Below are 19,226 nucleotides of genomic sequence, written 5' to 3'. Positions count from 1 at the left end.
GACTAGAAGTTGAGGGGAAGGGGGAGGCACCCTACTAGTAAATGTCCTCCCCCGTATTTACGTTTTGTCAGTTAATGCCCGGAGGTTTTCCAGGAACGGGCAAGAAATACTCTGAATGGTATTCATAAATGGCTCCTCCCTTACTATCATGTTTTTTTTGTATGTTTTTCTTTTTTAATCAGTCTTATCAGAACAGCAGTTATTTGTACAAGAAAGTACCTCTAGTTAGACACACACAGTCACACACACACTGTACGATGCTGTTGCTGCTCATTCTGTTATTTTCTGTTTTTTTTGGGGGGGGGTCAAGTTTTCCCTAAACTGACTAAAACAAAGTGATTGCATTTTTAAAAAAACACAGCTTTTAGTAGTTTTTGATCATTTGTGTTGCATAGGAAATAGAGTTCATGATATTCAGTGCAGTAAGTACAGACAACAATTATTTTAATCTTAGTTTGCATGAGCTGTTAACTGTTGCTAATGACACATTTCCATTAAAAGTAGCGATAATAATATATTCTCAAAGTATCTTCTTTCTTACACAGCTGCCCCTTTTCCTTACCACACACTGTGTTTTTCCAAACTGCAGGGCAGGAATGCTACACAGACGTTTATCCTTCGTTGTATTCTCTGTGACTCAGACTCAGACCCCATGTTGGCCCTTTGTGGCAGCGCAGAGTCTCAGTTCAAGTGTTAAATCTTTCATTTACTTGTGCAAAAAAGTGAACTTCGGTCAGTGTTTTGGAGTGAGAGGACACATATTACACATTATATAACACCTTCATTTCTTTTGCCTGAGAGCCACATTTGCAATTAAAAAAAAGATAAAAGGAGAGATACTTTGAACACAAAAAGTCAACAAACACCCTCACAATACACATTATGTAGTTTGTATGTACCTTTGTTTGCAAATTAAACATAAAAGGTTGGATCCATGAAGAATAAATAATAAATGTCCGTCCATTTTCCTTGAAAATTCCTGTTTTCATTTCATAAAGCTCATACCTTTCTGCTGTCTGCTGACTAAATCTCCTATCCAGCATCTTCACATCTCTTTTTGGTTGCTACAGTCTCAGAGTCATAATTTTCTTCACCATTTGACTTTTCTTATCTCCACTCTTTAATTAGAAATCAATCCAATTCTGGAGCATCACACGAACATCCGTGCTAGCATTTGATGCTGTTTTGGCAACAAGCTGCAACTACACAAACAGCGTTGCCAAGTTAAAGATAGTTTACACTATGTAGTAATACAAAATGCTTCAATCTAAAGCAAGCAATATGTTATCATCTTTCTCTTATATTTCAATATTTTTATGCATACAAATACAATTCTGCTGTTTTATGAAGACATCAGTAAACATCTTAGCCTAGAAATAAGCCAACTTCAGCATTTTGTGACCACTTTTGATAACGTCTCTCCTCGCTTTTAATGTGAATCGACACACAAATAGATTGGCTTCACTTTTAAAATGTGATGTTTACATCTTTGTTGTTCAATCTTTTATCAGTCAGCAGTAGTTTCTAAAGCTAATCTAACTTTCTTGAAGCTACTTCATCTCTCTTCCTGTCTCACACCTCCTTTCTTCTCAGCACTGACATTCCCATCTCATACAGTCTTCCAGTAATGTTCTCACTTATAAACTACATTTATATCTTCCAAACTTATCTGTTTTGTTTAAACCTCTTATTTTTTGTTTCTTCTGCTTACTATTATTCACCATGCCCCACCCCGTGTTCTTGAATGTTTAAGTTGTTCAGTCATGCTGTGATAAGCTATGCTCTCTGTAGCATTAGACCAGATTTGAGCTGTTTCAGAACTGTGAAACAAGACAGAGTGGGACCCCTGAACTCTGACCCATTGCCCTTTCACCCTCCAGACCCCCATGCCTGAGCTTGGGAACATTCCCACACTGAAGGAATCCAAATATTGGGAACTTGTAGCAACTTTAATCTATTACACCTACTAGTTACGCCCTCTAAATTGTCAGTAAGTTAGCTAATTTGTGAAATTACACGTTGCATATTGTTTGATACAATATGAGACATATTTATTCTGCATTATTATTTCTTCTTACCGATCTGTTCATTCTAAATGTTGGCTGTGAGCAGACATTGTTTATACTGTAAAATAGATTTACACCTTCCTGGTTGGTGGTAAATATGAACCTAAACAAGATATTTGTCAGCTGACACAAGGAAAAGGATTATAATTCCTAAACATGTTGGTAGCTCCCACTAAGCTTTGTCTAAATATTTGGAACAAGTACAAACAAAATGGGAAACGTACAGGTCTCAGCTGACATTCATTCAAAGCAATATCTCTTGAAAACAGAATATGCACAACAAATGGAATGAAAAGCAAATCATTGACAGGAGGCAATGTTTGGGACAAAACTGTAAGAAATTATCTGAAGGAAACAGGATTAACACACAGAAAAGTCAAATACACGACAAAAACAAGGTTACAGGGTTCTAATAAGTCATGGAGAAAAGTAGGGATGTTCCGATACCATTTTTTCTGCCTGATACAGATTCCGATACCTGAGGTTTAGGTATCTGCCGATACCTAGTGGGATTTTCTAATGAGTAATGATGGCAGTGCTAAATGTTAGCACAACAATGACTCATGTGCAGCTGCTTCTCCGCTTGCCAACTCAAAACAATCGTCATGTAAGATTGCGTAACTTCCTGTGTGTGTGTGTGTGTGTGTGTGTTGGACAGGAAAGAATTAGGATTCAATTTTCGTGGTATCAGATGGTGTTTAGACAGAAATACTCGCTGATCCCGTTACTGTTGGCAGTATTTCCATGCTAATGTTGGTATCGGCCCAACTTTAGACAAAAGTGATATTCAGTGATGAATCTGCATTTGGAAAAATGATCTTGAAACTTTGGTGCGGATCCGATAAAGCTTGTGTTTTTTTTTTTTGTTTTTTGTTTTTTCAATGGCAACCTGTATTATGATAATACAGCATGGTTTGGTTCCAGTCAGTGCAGTTTTCCATGCTTTATTATTAACTGCAGACAGTAACATCTTGATGTGGGCGGGATTTGCTGCTTATCATTACAGCATATGTGAAGCTGCGGTTTCATGGCAACAAGACACATGACTTAGTAGTGTGTGTAATTAAGTCAATTTAGCTAGCTGCTTTTGTCCAAGCCAACTTACAAGTAAGGAATATAGAGGAGTATGAAGAGCTCAATTCCAGTCAGCAAGGGGGAAAAGGTGGATCTCTAAGTCCATACTTGCAATTAATAAGAGTGCATGTGTTTGTTAGCCATACATCTGTACATGCAAAATGAGACAACCATGATTTATGTTGCACAAGGTGTGTCGGACCTTTAAATAACATTTTAAACAAAGGAGTGTCAGTGTTTGTGTACTGCTACAGAGACAATGTTGTTTATGTCACAGGTGATTCCTTCTTACCAATCAGTGGTTTCTGTTGTGTCTGTGTGTCTATAAAACGTGGCTTGCTTGGATCCTCTGGATTGGTAGTACATAGAAAAGGATTAGTTATGGGATTCTAAGTATAATGAAAAAATCTAAAGATGACTGCTTGAAGAAAACAGGTATAGCAATTAGTGGGTTTGATATCTGGTAAAAAAAAAAAAAAAAAATAGTATAGATGGCAGTCATTAGTGAAGGTGGCCCTCGACTGGTTCATGTCCTACTTCAAGGATGGGAGTCTCGCTGTTGCTCTCAGGGACTCAGGGAGGATAACTTCCTCCAGCTGAATCCTGATAAGACCGAGGTTCTTATCATCGCTCCAGATAGCATGGTTCCCAAAATAGTGCACAATCTTCCACGGTTTGCCCAAGTTTGAGAAACATAGGGGTGTTATTTGATAATTCACACAGTCATTCAACACACATTAAATCACTGGCAAAATCCCTGGTGGAAAAACTGTAATAAAAAAACCCCGTCTCCACCACCTTATGGTGGAGAAAAAAAACAGAATTTTACCAGTCAGTAAACTGAGGGCCACAGTCTCCCGTGCTGATATGGAGATGGTCATTCATTCTTTCATTTCATTTAATCTCATAATGATTACTGCAATGTTCTGTTTTCATCCCTCAATAAAACAAATCCAGTCAGGATGCCGCTGTTAGGTCGCCCCCCAACTGTGGTCCCTACACTGGTTTCCGGACACCTACAGGATTTAGTTCAAAATGCTCACCATCACATACGGGGACCTACATGGACAAGAACCTACACATCTCATAGTCTCATCCACACCACCTCACATGCACATGGATCCATTAAGCAGAGCCTGCTGTCTGTCCCACGCATTCGCCTGAAGACTTGTGAGGACAAAGCTTTTGTTTCCACTGCACCTGAAATGTGGAACGTTCTCCCAAACAGCATCAGATCTGCTGACAGTGTGGACAGATTTAAGTCTCAGTTTAAGATATACTCCTATAAATATGTCTAAGATGATGTCGCTGAAGTTTGTCTTTTATTAAAAAATTCTATTTATTTTAATGATAGTTCTAATACTTGCTTTATGTTTTTTTTTGTTTGTTTGTTTTTGTTTGTTTGTTTGTTTTTGGCAAAGCACTTTATTTTACCTGAGAAAAGCTCCATATAAAAATGTGACTTATTTCTACAGAGAACACACAGGTGATCGTGGAAATGTTCCGCATTTTTATTATCATAGGAAGTCAAAGTTAGTTTAAATACAATGAGGTCAGTTTTTTAGGATTTTTTTAGTCACCACTGAGCAGCAAGCGGTCAATCTTTACTTCAGGAGAAACATCAACTCAATGAAACAGCCAACAAACAATCTGATTGAAAAATTTATTCTCAGTAGTATGTAATATGATTTGGTCATGTTACATCCTCCAGAAGTGGGAATTCCAAAGGCAGAAAACATTAAAAAACGAGCAATTGATAACAATCACCATCTTCACCTTCTATCTGATCCTTGTCCAGGGTGTTGAGCAGGAACAGGTTTTTCCGGTCATCATGTGCACTCGGACCTATCCTGACTCCATCCCCGAGTGCCAGTTGTTCGCTGAAGAGGTGGAGGAGCCTGAGGAGGAGGTGGCAGACGAGGGCAGGGAGAGGGAATCGGACAGAGACAGTGCTGTGGAGAGCACCCAGGGGTCAGACACCTCCGACGGGCTCGCCAGGCTTGGGGACAAGGAAGACGTACTGGGAGATCTCTTTTTACCCGGGGAAAAGTGAGCACTGTTAAAACCTTTTCAGCCTCTGTTTTCTGCCTTTAAATGTCACTGGAGTTCACATCCAGGCTATGACATAAGCCACATAAACTGATGTTCTTATATTTTTCTACACTAAATTAAAATAAAAAAAAAACAAAAAAAAAAACCAAAACGATTTAAAGGTTTATCAGCAGCTGTTTTCTTGTATTTCCACTACATTTTCCATATCTCTCTGCAACTATCATTTTGAAAAAAGACTCCAAACTATAAATATATTAAGTGTTTTTAATTTCAGATAAAAATCTACATGATCTACCTCAGCATGTAAGATGCATTTATTCTTTTTTTCACTGTAGTTTTATTTAAAATGTTCATACAGACATTTCACATTTTTACTCCATTTTCATAAGAATGTGAACTCAACGTGATATAACAAATTAATTTTATTTAACAGATAATAAAGTTTGCACCAAATCGCTGCGAGCCCACCACCAAGAAAACAAGGAAAAGAAGTCCTTGTATCCACCTGACTGTGACCAAAGCGGAATGAAAGAATCCAAATGACCTGTCGGCCTTTTAGACTGAAAGTTTGAGAATTTTAAAACAAAGATGGAATCAATGAAAACGCTGACGGAGCAGAAAGGAGTTTTCGTTTGAGTGAAGCACCTCTGTCTCAAAGTCATCCACGCATTTGTAAGGGCTTCAATTTCAGGTTTAACACCTAGCATTTGACAGACCGCTAGGTGTTTACATTTCGTCGTGATTAATCCACAGCTATGCTGTGATTAATTAGATTAAAAATGTAATTTTTTTGATAGCCCAAAAAATACAAACAAAGGAAGAGAGGTGTTGGTTGCGACTCTCCAGGATATAGTTTATGAATAACATGAAAATGGATTTATTCAAACACTTTCTTTGTTGTCGTGCAATGTCCAGTTTTCCCATTAACAAAAATATCTTCTTTTTAATCTGAGAATATAAGTCATTTATTCCACTGTGTATTTTTCAGTACCAATGTTCAACCATTCCTTCATAGACAGTGGATCCAGTCTGAACCTGTTTCTTATTATAGCTTTCTTAGCAGCAATCAATAAAATCTTGGTCATTATCCACAGCACAGTTTTTTATATCAGCAAGGTACACATGTGGTATTTGAAAGCCCAAAATATCACACACAATTAACATGTTACCAGAAATCTAGCTGTTTCAAACACTCCGTAAAAGTGTGTGATCTGCTTCCCTGTTGCCATGTACCCTCCAACATTGAAGATTAGCCTGAGCTTGTTTAGTCTTGTTTTTTGGTGTAATAAAAAACATCTGGTAAGATGTTTCCACCTGAACTCTGTCCACGTTCTGGATTTCACTCCCAGCTGCCCATTCTTCACTCAGAATATTGTTTTTTATTTCTCCTTTCCTAGTTATCTTCATATATTTGGGTGGTACTGATGTATTTTCTCTTTAAATTGTATATAATACTGAAATGTCCTTGAATTGTACACCTTTGTATGTTTTATGTACACAGTTAAGCAAGCCATATGATGTAAGGGAACTTTGAATTTCCCTCAAAGTCATCTCTAAGTTGCAGATATTGACAGAAATCTGCTTTTCTTCTAATCCAACTTTTTCCTTTTTTTACAGGTGTGGTCAAACTAGCATCTCTGTGACCTCTGACCTTTCAACTCGTTCCTCGGCCTCTCTGAACGAGGAGCAGTTTGAAGACTACGGGGAGGGAGAGGAACCAGACTACGCTCCCAGCAGCCCCTGTCCGGACGACGAAACACGCACCAACGGCTACTCCGATCTGGGTTCTTCTGTGCCCTCCAGGTAAGGGACAGCTGAAGGATAAGTTTTTGCTTCTCTTACTTATGTAGTGAAAGGGTTACTTATTACTTCTTGGAGATATTTTTTTTTTGTTGTGGTTGCTTCTTCTGGTTGTGCTGTTATCCAACAGGAGGTTGCACATCCTGTGCAACTGGATTTTAAATCTCATATCAGTCCATTGACTGGTTTATGGTACATCTCTAACATTAAAACTATGTTCCAGTTTGTTCTTTTTTTTCTTTTTGATGGTTTGTTAGTTTTGTTTTGTTTTGTTTTTGCACAGCCCTAATGTTAGGTAAATTGGTGACCCTTATGTAAATTGTCTGTAGATGTGAGCATTGGTACACACATGGTCGCTTGTCTCGTTGACCTTCCGATGGACTGCAGACCTCTCCAGGGCGTACTGGTTGTTGATGTCCAGTGGTAGATACTTTAGTCCCATCTTCAATGAACTGATACAGAATGTCTTCTGGTCAAGTTTCGCAGAAGTTAATAATAAATTTTAGTCTTTTTGAGCAGGGTTAGGGGGTTAGAAAGAAGGAAAGAAAGAAGGAGTGTTTCTCAGCAAATATTTTATGTATCAGCATCAAGCTTGGTGTACAGACTTCTTGACACTTAAACATGATGGTGGAAGAAGCATGGTGACCTGCTTCTTCATCACTGTTTGGAGCTAAACTTACTCATTTTACTTGTGTTTGCGTCTGTGCAGTTCTAAAGCTTAGTTGCGATGAAGCAAAATGTAAAACACAGATTAGTTTCAGGAACTTCAACTCCACTCAATTTCATGGATTTGAGTCTTCACTCTGTGAGCTCCAGAATTACCTGACTCATATTATTCTGAGTTTTGACTGTACAAATGTAACTTAGGAGTTCTTACCCTCAAGGCCACATTAATATTCATCAAAGCCTTGTGTTTAATGGGATTAAGGCAACCCAGTTGATTAACTGGCAATGCAGCTCTGCGCTGCTTTCACGCATACCAAGCAGACAAAACTCACCAAAAGGAGTTGGCTTGGGATTTAAATTCAAAATGAGGCCCAGATTTACAACTCAGCATGGGAAAGAAGTTTAAGATATTCCAAGACAAAGTGGGCTGAAGTTACACTTGCTAGCTGTTTTTTAAGATGTGTCCCATAAATCATGTGTCTTTGTGTCAATCCAAGCTTGGAAGTTTTACTGCTGTGATTTACCAGAGAGCCAAAGCAGTTGCTCCGGCTACAGTATAAATCTATATGTCTTTGTGTGTGTGTACACAGCGCGGGCCAGACTCCTCGTAAAGTGCGTCACCATTACCCCGGTGAACTCATGGATGTCTACTGTTCTCAGTGCAGCAAAAAGGTCAACCTGCTAAATGATCTGGAGGCGCGACTCAAAAACCTCAAGGCTAACAGGTAAAAACACAAAAACACACTAAATCACAGGTGTTTATAGACCATCCTTAAGAAAAATAAGTGTTTTACTGCTTTAAAACCAGTCCAGCTGACTGCATTGCTTTTATAAACAATCACAAATAAATAGATAAGAAGGATTATACTAGAAATACAAACCATAAAGTTGGAAATCCAAGTATCTGTTAGCACAGTGGACCCCCTGTCTTGCCCCATGCTGAAACTGTGTTTGGTTTTATGCTAACATTAGCGAGATTCTCACATCTATAATGTATTCTGGCTGTGTTAAATTAACAACATATAGCCTTATTTGATTTTGTTATTTAATTAATGGAAAAACAAGAACACATTATCTGCTCTGTGGTGTTTCTCAGACACGTTTTATTAATTAAGGAAAGGAAAGGGAAAATCAAGGTTACCAAGGTAAATATGAAGTATTCCACTACTGTAACTCCGGCTGCTCTCTGACCTCTCTAAATGTTGGTTGCACAAGTTGTAGCTTTTTTAAAATATTGTATATCAGATTTTATGACCCCTATTTATTCACTTCACTTTATTCACTTTGGGATCTGGTTTTTAAATATTTGGGTTTTCGGGCTCCAAACACATGCCAGTTCCTTGTCAAAAAACTTGAGCGAACACACTTCAGCTTGTTTCTGTGTGGACGTGGACTTCATTTTTGTGACTCGGAATGGTCAAAGCTTCGGGGACCCCCTGTGCTCTTTGGGGTTAGGGTCATTTGGTTGTAACCTCTCTAGAACTAACAGAGTAAATCCAACACACTTTGCCAAAATCGCACAAGTCTCTTTTTTTTTCCACCAAAGCATAGAAGTGAAAATTAAGACACATTTGTTTACATGTCTGTTGTTTAATTTAACTTGACATGGTGGCACATAGCTGCCACATTGGTACGAAGGCCCATAAACAAAGTTTCTGAAGCCCTTTTCTGTCATGACCCATGGTAAAGAGGCAAGAAGCTAGGGCCCATACACAGGAGGCAGGGGATGTAAGTACTAAGATTTTTTTTTTTTTTAAAGAACAAGTGGTCCTGCAGAGGCAGGAAGATCCACAAACAAAACTCAGATAAAGACACAGGAAAGAAAGAGAGGATGGGTGGACAAATTGTCAGACAAACTGACTGAAAATGATAGAAGCAGCAAAGCCGATAAAACACTGCCTGTTTTATGACAAATAAGAAGCAGGTGTGGCAAGGGAGAAGGATACAAGTGAATGCAGAAAGGTATAAACTGTATAAAACAAACTAGGAACTAAAATTAAAGCAAAGAAAACTTAAACTAAAAACAGCCTAAACTGAAAAGCTAAGAACAGAAAGACGAAATACTACACCACTCAAATCATAAATAAACAAGGACCCAAAGTCACTGACAAGAACATTTTCACATTACTGACGTAACATCTGTGGTTTCATTGTTCTGTTAAAGAGGGCACCACCAACTTCAGAGCTCTTGGGCCAACGTGCTGCAGGTTTTAGATGTTTACTTCGTACAGTACACGTCAAATTTATGGAGCATTAAGGGGCTTGCGGATAAACTTGGTAACAAGCTGTTAGACGGCCATTTTATTGAAATCAGGTGTGTTGCAGCAGGGAAACATCTAAAACCTGCAGGACATCGACTCAAAAGCTCCGAAGCTGGTGATCCCTGCTTTAAGTGATGACTTCATTTAGATGTGCCTGTAAAGGTGGTGGAAAAAGTACAGAATTTAAAATGTCATAATAGTTTTTATAGTATACAAGTCTTCTCACACAAGACAGCAGGTCATATCAGTGTACCGGCTGCACAGTGGCTGTGTGAAACATTCTGGTGGTGGAGGAAAGCAGCTGAAAAGATAACTTTTCTGCATATTTAAGCTTCTTTGACAGTGTAATTGTACTGCAATAACAGTACAGCTTTTATCACCTCGTCTCTACGCCATGCTGCTGTTTGTAAGAAGAAAAAACAATACAAACCTCTCTAGAGATACATTTTTGTTTTGCCATAAGAATTCATATCAAGCTAACAAATACAGAGCATTTTGATGAGCCAAAGTGGATGAGAGCAGCTGGATGTTGGTATATAGTCAGAAAGAAAACAGAAGCTGTAGTTAAATGTCACTTCCTTTGGTTCAGGTAGTAAGATAAATGAGTTGGTGCTGCAGCTCATTACTGTAGATAAAACCACAGAGGAAGAAAGTTTGAACAAGGATGTTATGTACTTTTTAAACATGGGGATCTGTGGGATTCCTCTGAAAATCAGATCTAGATATAAATATATTACTATGCCCACCTTCTTTAGATTTTATTTGGAAAATGTTTTATATTTATATATATATATATATATATATATATATATATATACACCAGTTGGTTCATTCACACCTAACACACACTTCAGTTCCCAACTGATTAATGGAAAGGATGATGGGGCTCATGTTAAAAATAGGAGGACAGCCTTCAAACTACCGTGGTATATTGAAAGGCAATAATGTATAAACACAATGCCGACCGGAGACATCAGCCATGGTGTCTTTAATAGAAACAGATGATGTCAGCTTTTATGGGCACCATACAGGATTCAGGTTCATGTTTGAAATAAATTTGTCCTCTCAGATACCAGTGACTCACTGTTTGCTCTGAGAGCTTTTTTTTCTTTCCTGACAGTATAATATAATAAAAGTGATGTAATGTTGTCACAGAGGCGTTAAAACTGTCCTCCCCCGTTTAGTTCAGGCACATGCAGGTACGAACACTAATAGATCATTATGTAAGACTTTCCCTCCTCTGCTTACCTTGGCAACCAGTCTGACAGGGAAACTATTATTGGAAGCATAATCCATGGTCACCATTAATAGGTGCCGAGTTGACCTGAAACCGCTAATGCCCACACACACACACATACACACACACACACACACACACATACATACAGGCATGTTTGAATAATTTTTTAACATTAAAGTTAGTGGAAGACGATTTTGAGTATACTGGCCTTTCCCTGTGTTTATTATGTGGACTTTGTTCTGAATCGGTTGTATTTCATAAATCCACCATAACTTTGCAAATTTGAGTATAATAATAATATTCCCTTTTGAATATTATTGTGAAGACGGACTACAGGAAAGGTTTTAGAAGTAAAAAAAATGAAGAACAAGGCACTCTTTTTATTTTTTACACCAAATTGATTTAGTTTGTCTTTGCTTTAAGTTTTTACTTCACACAGAAGATGCAGACATAATTGGTAAAAAAAAAAAAAAAAAAAAAAAAAATAATCAGGGAATCGTTTTGTTGCTTGTTGTTCATGTTTTCTTTGTGAAGCAGCTAATCAACGTCTTCCATGTTATTATGTAGCAAGCGACTGCTGTCAAACAGAATGAGGGGCTGTAGCAGAATTTCTATTGGTGCTTTTTAAATGTGACTAAGAAAAAGAAAGTGTACACTCACTGCAACTTTTATTACTAAATTAATGTGACTCGCCAGCTATTTCTGGATCTGAACCAGCAGATAATAAACTCAGGTAACTGACAGGCTTTTTCCTAGATATGATATAATATCTGTGGCAGGCGTTAACGCTGACGTTAGCTTTACATCTGCACAGATTGCCCGTTTTGTTACCCTTCAGGGCTTTTGCTCCTTTAGTTAAGGAGATGCAGACGGATACATCACACTGAAAGCTTTGATGGACCAAGGCAGTTGCTGAGCTCACAGAAACTTTTGTTCATCGAATCTCTCTGCATGACATCTACATCTTAATTGTAGTCAGTAGTTATTTCCACTGTGTTATTGAGATATAAGTTTGGCACTCTGCCAGGAAAACTAATAAAATGTCTTCTTTCTTTTGTAGTCCCAACAGGAAGATCTCCAGCACTGCTTTTGGAAGGTACGAGGCTCTGGTTGTTGATGTTAACACAGACACCTGCTTCCTTATCATTCAGCTGCACTCTGTTAATTATTAAATGTTTTTTTTTTTTAGAGAAAATACAGGCACAGCCGAGAATGCTGTTAAAAACATTTGTTTTTGTTCTTAAATTGAGAAAAGGAGTTTGGACATGAGCTTTTTCAGCAGCATCCATGTGTACTACTGCATGGCCTTGATAGTACGGGCTGGGTGAGATGTCTTGTAGTGAGGCTTTTGTCCTGTTTGTAGCCACACAAACTGAGTTATAGTGACAGAGTGAAAATGGCCTGTCAGGCCTGATCTATGTTTTCAATATAATGTTAGTCTCCCTCTCCTTGTTCTTTCTCCTGGCGTCTGCGTCTTGTTTGATTATGTCTTCCACTTTATTGCTCTCTTTATCTGTCCTCTTGTTCTGTGTCCCTTCCTGTTTCTTCTCTTCTTCCCTCTCCTCTGTTATTGCCAATCTCTGGGATGGAGCAGAAGTTAGCCACCATGAATATTTCACTTTGCTTAAAAAAGAGGATTTTGCTGAACTAATTTTTACACAGACCTGCGTATGTATGGTCCTGTACATGTTCTAACCTCATAGCACTATCACTCTTTTTCATTCCCACCGAGACTAAAACAAACTCTTGAACCGGTTTTCAGCAGATTCCACAAAGTGTGATTTGTCTGTGTGTTTGAGCAGGCAGCTGCTTCACAACAGCAACTTGAGCAGCAGTAACGGTAGTACGGAAGACCTTTTCAGAGACAGCATTGACTCATGTGACACTGACATCAATGAGAAGGTATGAATGTGTTTAGTCTTTTTTTTTCCTTATGTGTGTGTGCAGCTTCCTTGTTTAACCTCTTCAACATGAGAGCAGCATGAGATATGTACAATACAAAGGATCTTTGCACACACTAGAAATCCCCAACCCTAACCTGTAGCATACCAAAAAGACTGGGAGAAATCCAGCTAAAGGACCCTACCAAGTCTTGGCATTCAAACAAAACACAATTCAAATATTGAGCTGCTGTACACAACTATTACTTTTCTGGTCTACCAGCAGTTGCATTTAAAACACATAGTTGCACTTCTACATTAGATATATTCAGGATATCCAACACAGTGTTGTCTTATGTCCACATATGCAAACATGCATGCTCACAAACCCTTTTTACATCCCCCTGTAAAGCACTCCTTATCAATACATGATTATTCACAACAGGAATATGTGTTAGGTCACACTGTTGTTAACTAGATTCAATAGCAAGGATGCAAATGTGAACAACAAAGAATATTACAGCATTCTGTCAGTTCTAGTATGGTAACAACAGGTTAAAAAATAATATGGGGGAAAAAATCCACAGGTGTTGGTAAAAGCTCACTAAACAAATAAGCAGATCCAGCCTGCCAGTAACCAGAGACTTGTTCTGCAAGGTAAAGTAGTTTCATCATTTTCATATTTTTGTCACGCTTGTTTCTGTTTTTATCAGGTGACTTCTCTGGAGAAAAAGGTGGCAGAACTTGAGAATGAGATTCGGATAAATGGCGACCTCAAGTCAAAGCTAAAGCAGGAAAACACACAACTAGTGCACAGGTATAATCGCAGCTCAGAAATGTTCTCTTATGCAAATAAGCATGTGGCCCACGTATCATATCACACAGATCTTTTTCTGTAGACAGATGTTACAATTGATTGAAGCAGTGATTTAATATTTTTAAAAAGTCCTTCATAAATAAGTTGTTTATCTCAGGGTTCATGAGCTGGAGGAGCAGCTGAAGGATCAAGAAACACGTGCAGAACAGAATCTGCAGGAGGAGTTAAGAAGACACAGAGAGACCTACACCAAGATGGAGAGAGACAAGAACACACAGATTGAACTACTGACCCACCGGTGAGAAACACATACTTACACAGAAATCCTAAACCTCTCTTTCAAATGAGCTTGTCTTTCCTTTAATATGACAACTCCACTGTTGCTTTTTATGTCAGTAAGAACACACTGGTCATTTTCCAACAGCTGTCTTGCTCTGTTGTAAACAAAATGTTAGACCTCTGAGAATTAAGAAGCTATACAGGCCCACAGATTAATGACATGTTGAATAAATAATAAACCTGAACCTGTTTTACTCTAAATGGGACCAAAAATTACAAAATGATCATAATGCTGTATTCACACTTGCAACTGAGAACATCATTCAGAAAGATGTCCACTGAGGTAACATATGAAGTGAGAAGTAGAATAATTTTCCTGTTGGGTTGTTTTTGCCCCCTGCTGGCCTTACAAAACAATGCAGGTTTGCAGCACTTCAGCTTAGCTCAGGGAACTCAAACGCTGCTCCCTTAGGTGACTCATTAATGTGAGTTAAGTTATCTTGAAGCACAGACTCTTGCAGGACAGTGGCCCTTAGGACCAGAGTTTGAGATCCCCGGCTTAGCTTCTTTTTCTGGGATAACCAGTGAAGATTCATGTTTCATATATATATTCTGTTATCAAGCATAAACACACTTATACAACACTCTCAACATACCAGAAGTGTGAACAGTATGCTATCATTTTAATAAGATTGTCTGTCACTCTGGGAGTGGGCCTACATTTGGCACATGGTTTGATTTTAGAGAACAGAGGCAGATGAGACCAAACATCTCTTCTTTTATCTCATTGCTCCAAAGGACGTTGTTCCAGAAGTCTTGAGGTTTGATCAGGTTTAACTTTGGGAATCTAAGCTATGCTGCCATGTTTTGTTAAGAGAAAAGAGGTTTTCACTGGTCAACTCTTCCAAACAAGTCATACTTATTAAGTATTTTTTAAACTTTCCAGCCACAAACTTTAACATTTAGTGTGCAAACTGAGACCTGTAGCGTTTGGGATGTAGCTCATGGGTTTTTGCAGTCGTTTACTCACGAGAAGATCAGTAACGGTCTTGAATCTTCCCACTTGTGAACAGGCTTTCTCTCTGTAGAATAATACAGTGGTTCTCAAACCTTTTGAGCCACCCCCCCAAGATATTAAATGTTGGTGTTTGCCACCCTCACCCCCACTCAACGACTTAACGATAATTTGTGTGGTGTATCAAATGGGTCATCTTGCAGCCATCCTGTAAATATAATACTGGAAAACTGTCAGGAACTTCATAAATAAGGAGGATAAAGTGCTTTTTGGTGGGTGACTGCAATGACAAGCTACCTACATTCCCAAAATCAGCTAAATTTGGGTAAAAATCGCTGATTTGTTTGATAAATGTAGGCTATATATTTTTTACAATTATCTGGCGACCCCCTGAAATTATCACATGACCCCCAGTTTGAGAACCACCGAAAGAACTGATTCCAAATTGTAAAATTGGCTTACAACTCTTTTAAGATTGATTGCTGTTGTTTTTTCCTCCTTAATGTGTTAACACACACCTGCATGAGACTAGCAAACTCTCAAAACTTCTGTTTTTATAAAGGTGCTCACACCTGCTCAGTAAATCCAAAGCATTTCATCAGCATCGCCGTGCTGCTACTGAACTTCAGTAGTAAGACAGTTAATGAGATACTGTTGGGATAATGTGTGTGTGTTTTTTTTTTTTTAAACTAGACATGACTGTCTTCTTCTGGACATGGATATGCATGTGATTATAAAACTGTCTGATAAACAGACCTGAAGTTAAATCGTGACCCCTGGAGTTACACAGCTGTGGTTGTTTGGCTAAAATGCTAAATGAGATGCATTCATATTAAAACACTGACATGCAGGATTTTGTGTTTTCAGAGCAAAGCAGCTGGAGGAGGAGAACAGTGAGATGTCTCTTAACTTGTGCCGACTCAAGTCACAGACGGAGAAACTGGATGAGGTGAGTCACGCTTTAATTTGTATGTTTGCTTGTATTTATCTTATTTGTGTCCCTGTTCTGCCCTTTAATTTTAATTTAATGCTATTTTATCCATGGAGACAAACTCATGTTGTTCAACCAGATTTCTTTTTTGAGACTGTACCTCTATAAATGACACCAACACTGTTTAAAGAATATAAAAATGAACTATAATAAAGCAGCTGTAATTGTGTTTGTCCGTCCTCAGGAGAAGCAAAGGATGACGGACAAGCTGGAGGACACCAGTCTGCGGCTGAAGGATGAGATGGACCTCTACAAGAAGATGATGGATAAACTGAGACAGAACAGACACGAGTTCCAGAAGGAGAAAGAGGCCATGCAGGAGGTGAGAGGGGGGGCAGGTTATTTAATGTGTCCAGACAAACACAGCAAAGTGTGTTGTTTGCATTTATGTCAGCTCCATACTTGCAGCCACAGAAAATCTCCATTGCATTATGTAACATTGCTCATTACTCCGTTCTCTGGTGTGCAGCTGATAGAAGACCTTCGGCGAGAGCTGGAGCACTTGCAGCTCTTCAAACTGGAAGCGGAGAAGCCTGGTCGGAGCCGCAGCTCTTCCTCTGGGCTCTCAGACTTCAACAACAGAACCAGGGAGGTGGAGCTCGAGCATGAAGTCAAGAGGCTCAAGCAGGTACAGATTAAACACTCTGTTTGAACATCATTTTCATCTTACAGCTAAAGATGTATCACAAAATATTTTGTACTTGTTTCTACAAACGACTTGTCTCTGCATTATTCCTCCACAAACCAGTTTGTACAATGTTATATTTACAGCCATGTAGTTTAGTCATGTTTTACACTTACATCCACAGTTTTCTATATTTCTACCAGCTCCAAGACTCCTTACATAATAATGTGGTTTATGTGCTACAAGAGGAGTGTGCTAAATCAAATAAGACTTGCAGCATTTTTTTAGCTGCAGACACTAGATGGACCTGAAACACAGATTGGAACGGAGCGGCTTTAGGTGGTACTACCAGAAGAAACAGAGCTTTGACAACCAACCATAACAGCCATTTTTATACTGTATCTCAGTACAAACCTCAACATGTTTTAGTAATATTTTGAATTTGAAATGGAGAGTCCAGTAAAGTTGAATCCAGTTTTAAGGAAATTTATGAGAATTCCAACCACAGTGTGCAGGTGATCTGTATTTTGTGCTGCTTGTTTAGTGTCAGTGCTCCTGGATACACTGAAATTTGCTTTAAAATATCTGAAAAGGTAGAGATTTAAATGTAATTGTAATTAATTTCAGTTCTGCTTACAGGACAGAACAGAGGCCTGTAGTGTGAACCAGGGTCAACATTTCCAGGGAATATTTTCTGTTTCTGAATTTACAAATCCTAAACGTTGAGATCAGCTGAAGCCATGTCATCTCACTGGTTTTTATAAGTGTCTGTGGCAGTGCACGCTTTAAAGAACTGGTTATAATTTTATAGGTTTAAAGCACTTAAACATGCCGAAATATACGAAGCTTGTTGCCGGTGAAAGTCAAATGGATCAGACGGTCACAGTCTTATAAAGAGATGGTAGAAAAGTCTGTTCCTTGTTCCCTTTGTTTAGAGAGTTAATCAGAGCCAATGCTTCTCCATGTGCTGATCTCATATCTTGAAACTCACTGTAAGCTGCTCCAGAACAGTTTGGGTTTCCAGCATAAGTTACCATGGAGATACACCCTGTTAGACGTGTTAAACAGGAAGTTAGCTTAGCTAAGTTACTAATCCTGCTTCCATTACATAGTAAACATTAGAGATGTGGAGAGTTATCTTCTCTGATACGATGGGGAAGTTGTGTGCAAGTAGCAAAGAAGCTTGTGTTCAGTTTTTTTATGACAGGAGGGTATGCACTGGCTACACAACCTTCCAGGGCTCAAAGCCACACTGGATGCAAACAATCTTTCTTCAGCTTTAAAAAATTTCTTTTTGGTCTGTTTCACATTGTCAAACAAATGATCCAATTTTGTGTACTCAGCTCTAACTTGAGAGGCACAGCCCAGTGTAATTTAGGACGAAGATAAACTCTTATGCTTGCCTGTGCACCTCTGTAAATGTCTTTATGTGTGTGTCCAGCAATTTACATCCCAGGATTTTCTCCCCCCTGAAATCCATCAACTGGTGTTGTCTGGGGCTCGGCTCTGCCCTGGTCTGATGGTAAAATTGCTTCTCTGACCTTTGACGTCCCGATTAACCACTAATAACAATGGAGTAGAGTGAACTTGTGCAAGCTTAACTGGGGTCAAAACTGCAGCTCCCTTGTTCATGGTGAAAGGTAGAATAAGGGAAAAGCAAACTGACCTCTTGTCCGTTAAAGGCAACCTAATAATGAAGCTTTCATAACGCAGCAGACAAAAGCAGGGGAACAGTTAACACACATAACCCATGTTTTGTCCAGTAGGCGTTGACACATTAGGTGTGTGTTGCTGTGTTTGCTGCTGGATGAGGCAGTGTCTTGGAGTACGGTCGACTGAAGCTTAAGTAGTGGCTGTTTTTAATGAGACGTCACACTTGCATGCACCTGTGTGGTCCACAAACTCATCCCCTGTTCCTGTCCATCTCCCACCCTGGTTCTGTATTTTAGGAGAACCAGAAGCTGAGGGAGCAGAACGATGACCTGAACGGTCAGATCCTGAGTCTCAGTCTGTATGAAGCCAAGAATCTGTTTGCTACGCAGACCAAGGCCCAGTCTCTAGCCGCTGAGATAGACAACGCCTCCAGAGACCAGGTGAGATGAGAACACATATACTGCTCATCGCAAAATGTGGGTTTTTCTCATAACAAAGAACATGAACAATTCTCTGACTGCTTTATGGTCGTCTTCTCATTTCTAATATTCATTCAATTTTTTTTTTTTTTTTTTTGCTTTAATTTTTATTTATTTTTTGTTTTATAATTGCATTACCTACAAAATGACAAATAAAATGTAGAACTTACCAAAATTCTCTTATTTTATTTTATTTTATTTTATTGTTTAAATAAATAAATGAATGAATCCCTCAGCTGTAAGCAGCTTGGTATTTGTATACTCTAAATTGCCTGTTTATTAACAAAACATTTTATTTGTAATGATTTTCAGATTAACTAGATCCAGT

The 19,226-nt window shown here is 38.7% G+C and overlaps 1 protein-coding gene across 3 annotated transcripts in view; it reads left to right on the top strand.

Annotated features, from left to right (window-relative positions):
* The window catches only part of rab11fip4b (RAB11 family interacting protein 4 (class II) b), a 36,362-nt gene that overhangs the window by 13,177 nt on the left and 3,959 nt on the right, over positions 1-19,226 (top strand). For 2 of the 3 annotated variants that reach the window (XM_041982975.1, XM_041982974.1), the window contains exons 2-13: positions 4,939-5,189; positions 6,810-6,995; positions 8,249-8,383; positions 12,220-12,255; positions 12,962-13,061; positions 13,753-13,856; positions 14,014-14,154; positions 16,018-16,099; positions 16,326-16,463; positions 16,611-16,769; positions 18,208-18,288; positions 18,716-18,859. In XM_041982975.1, the coding sequence (XP_041838909.1) occupies positions 4,939-5,189; positions 6,810-6,995; positions 8,249-8,383; positions 12,220-12,255; positions 12,962-13,061; positions 13,753-13,856; positions 14,014-14,154; positions 16,018-16,099; positions 16,326-16,463; positions 16,611-16,769; positions 18,208-18,288; positions 18,716-18,859 (1,557 nt within the window). The remainder of the gene's footprint in view (positions 1-4,938; positions 5,190-6,809; positions 6,996-8,248; positions 8,384-12,219; positions 12,256-12,961; positions 13,062-13,752; positions 13,857-14,013; positions 14,155-16,017; positions 16,100-16,325; positions 16,464-16,610; positions 16,770-18,207; positions 18,289-18,715; positions 18,860-19,226) is intronic. The other variant, XM_041982976.1, reaches the window with a different exon arrangement.

This window comes from Melanotaenia boesemani, chromosome 4 (genome assembly GCF_017639745.1).
Source record: "Melanotaenia boesemani isolate fMelBoe1 chromosome 4, fMelBoe1.pri, whole genome shotgun sequence".
Classification (NCBI taxonomy): Eukaryota; Metazoa; Chordata; class Actinopteri; order Atheriniformes; family Melanotaeniidae; genus Melanotaenia; species Melanotaenia boesemani.
Note: the sequence above shows the minus strand (reverse complement) of the source record. Positions and strands in the feature narration are given on the sequence as shown.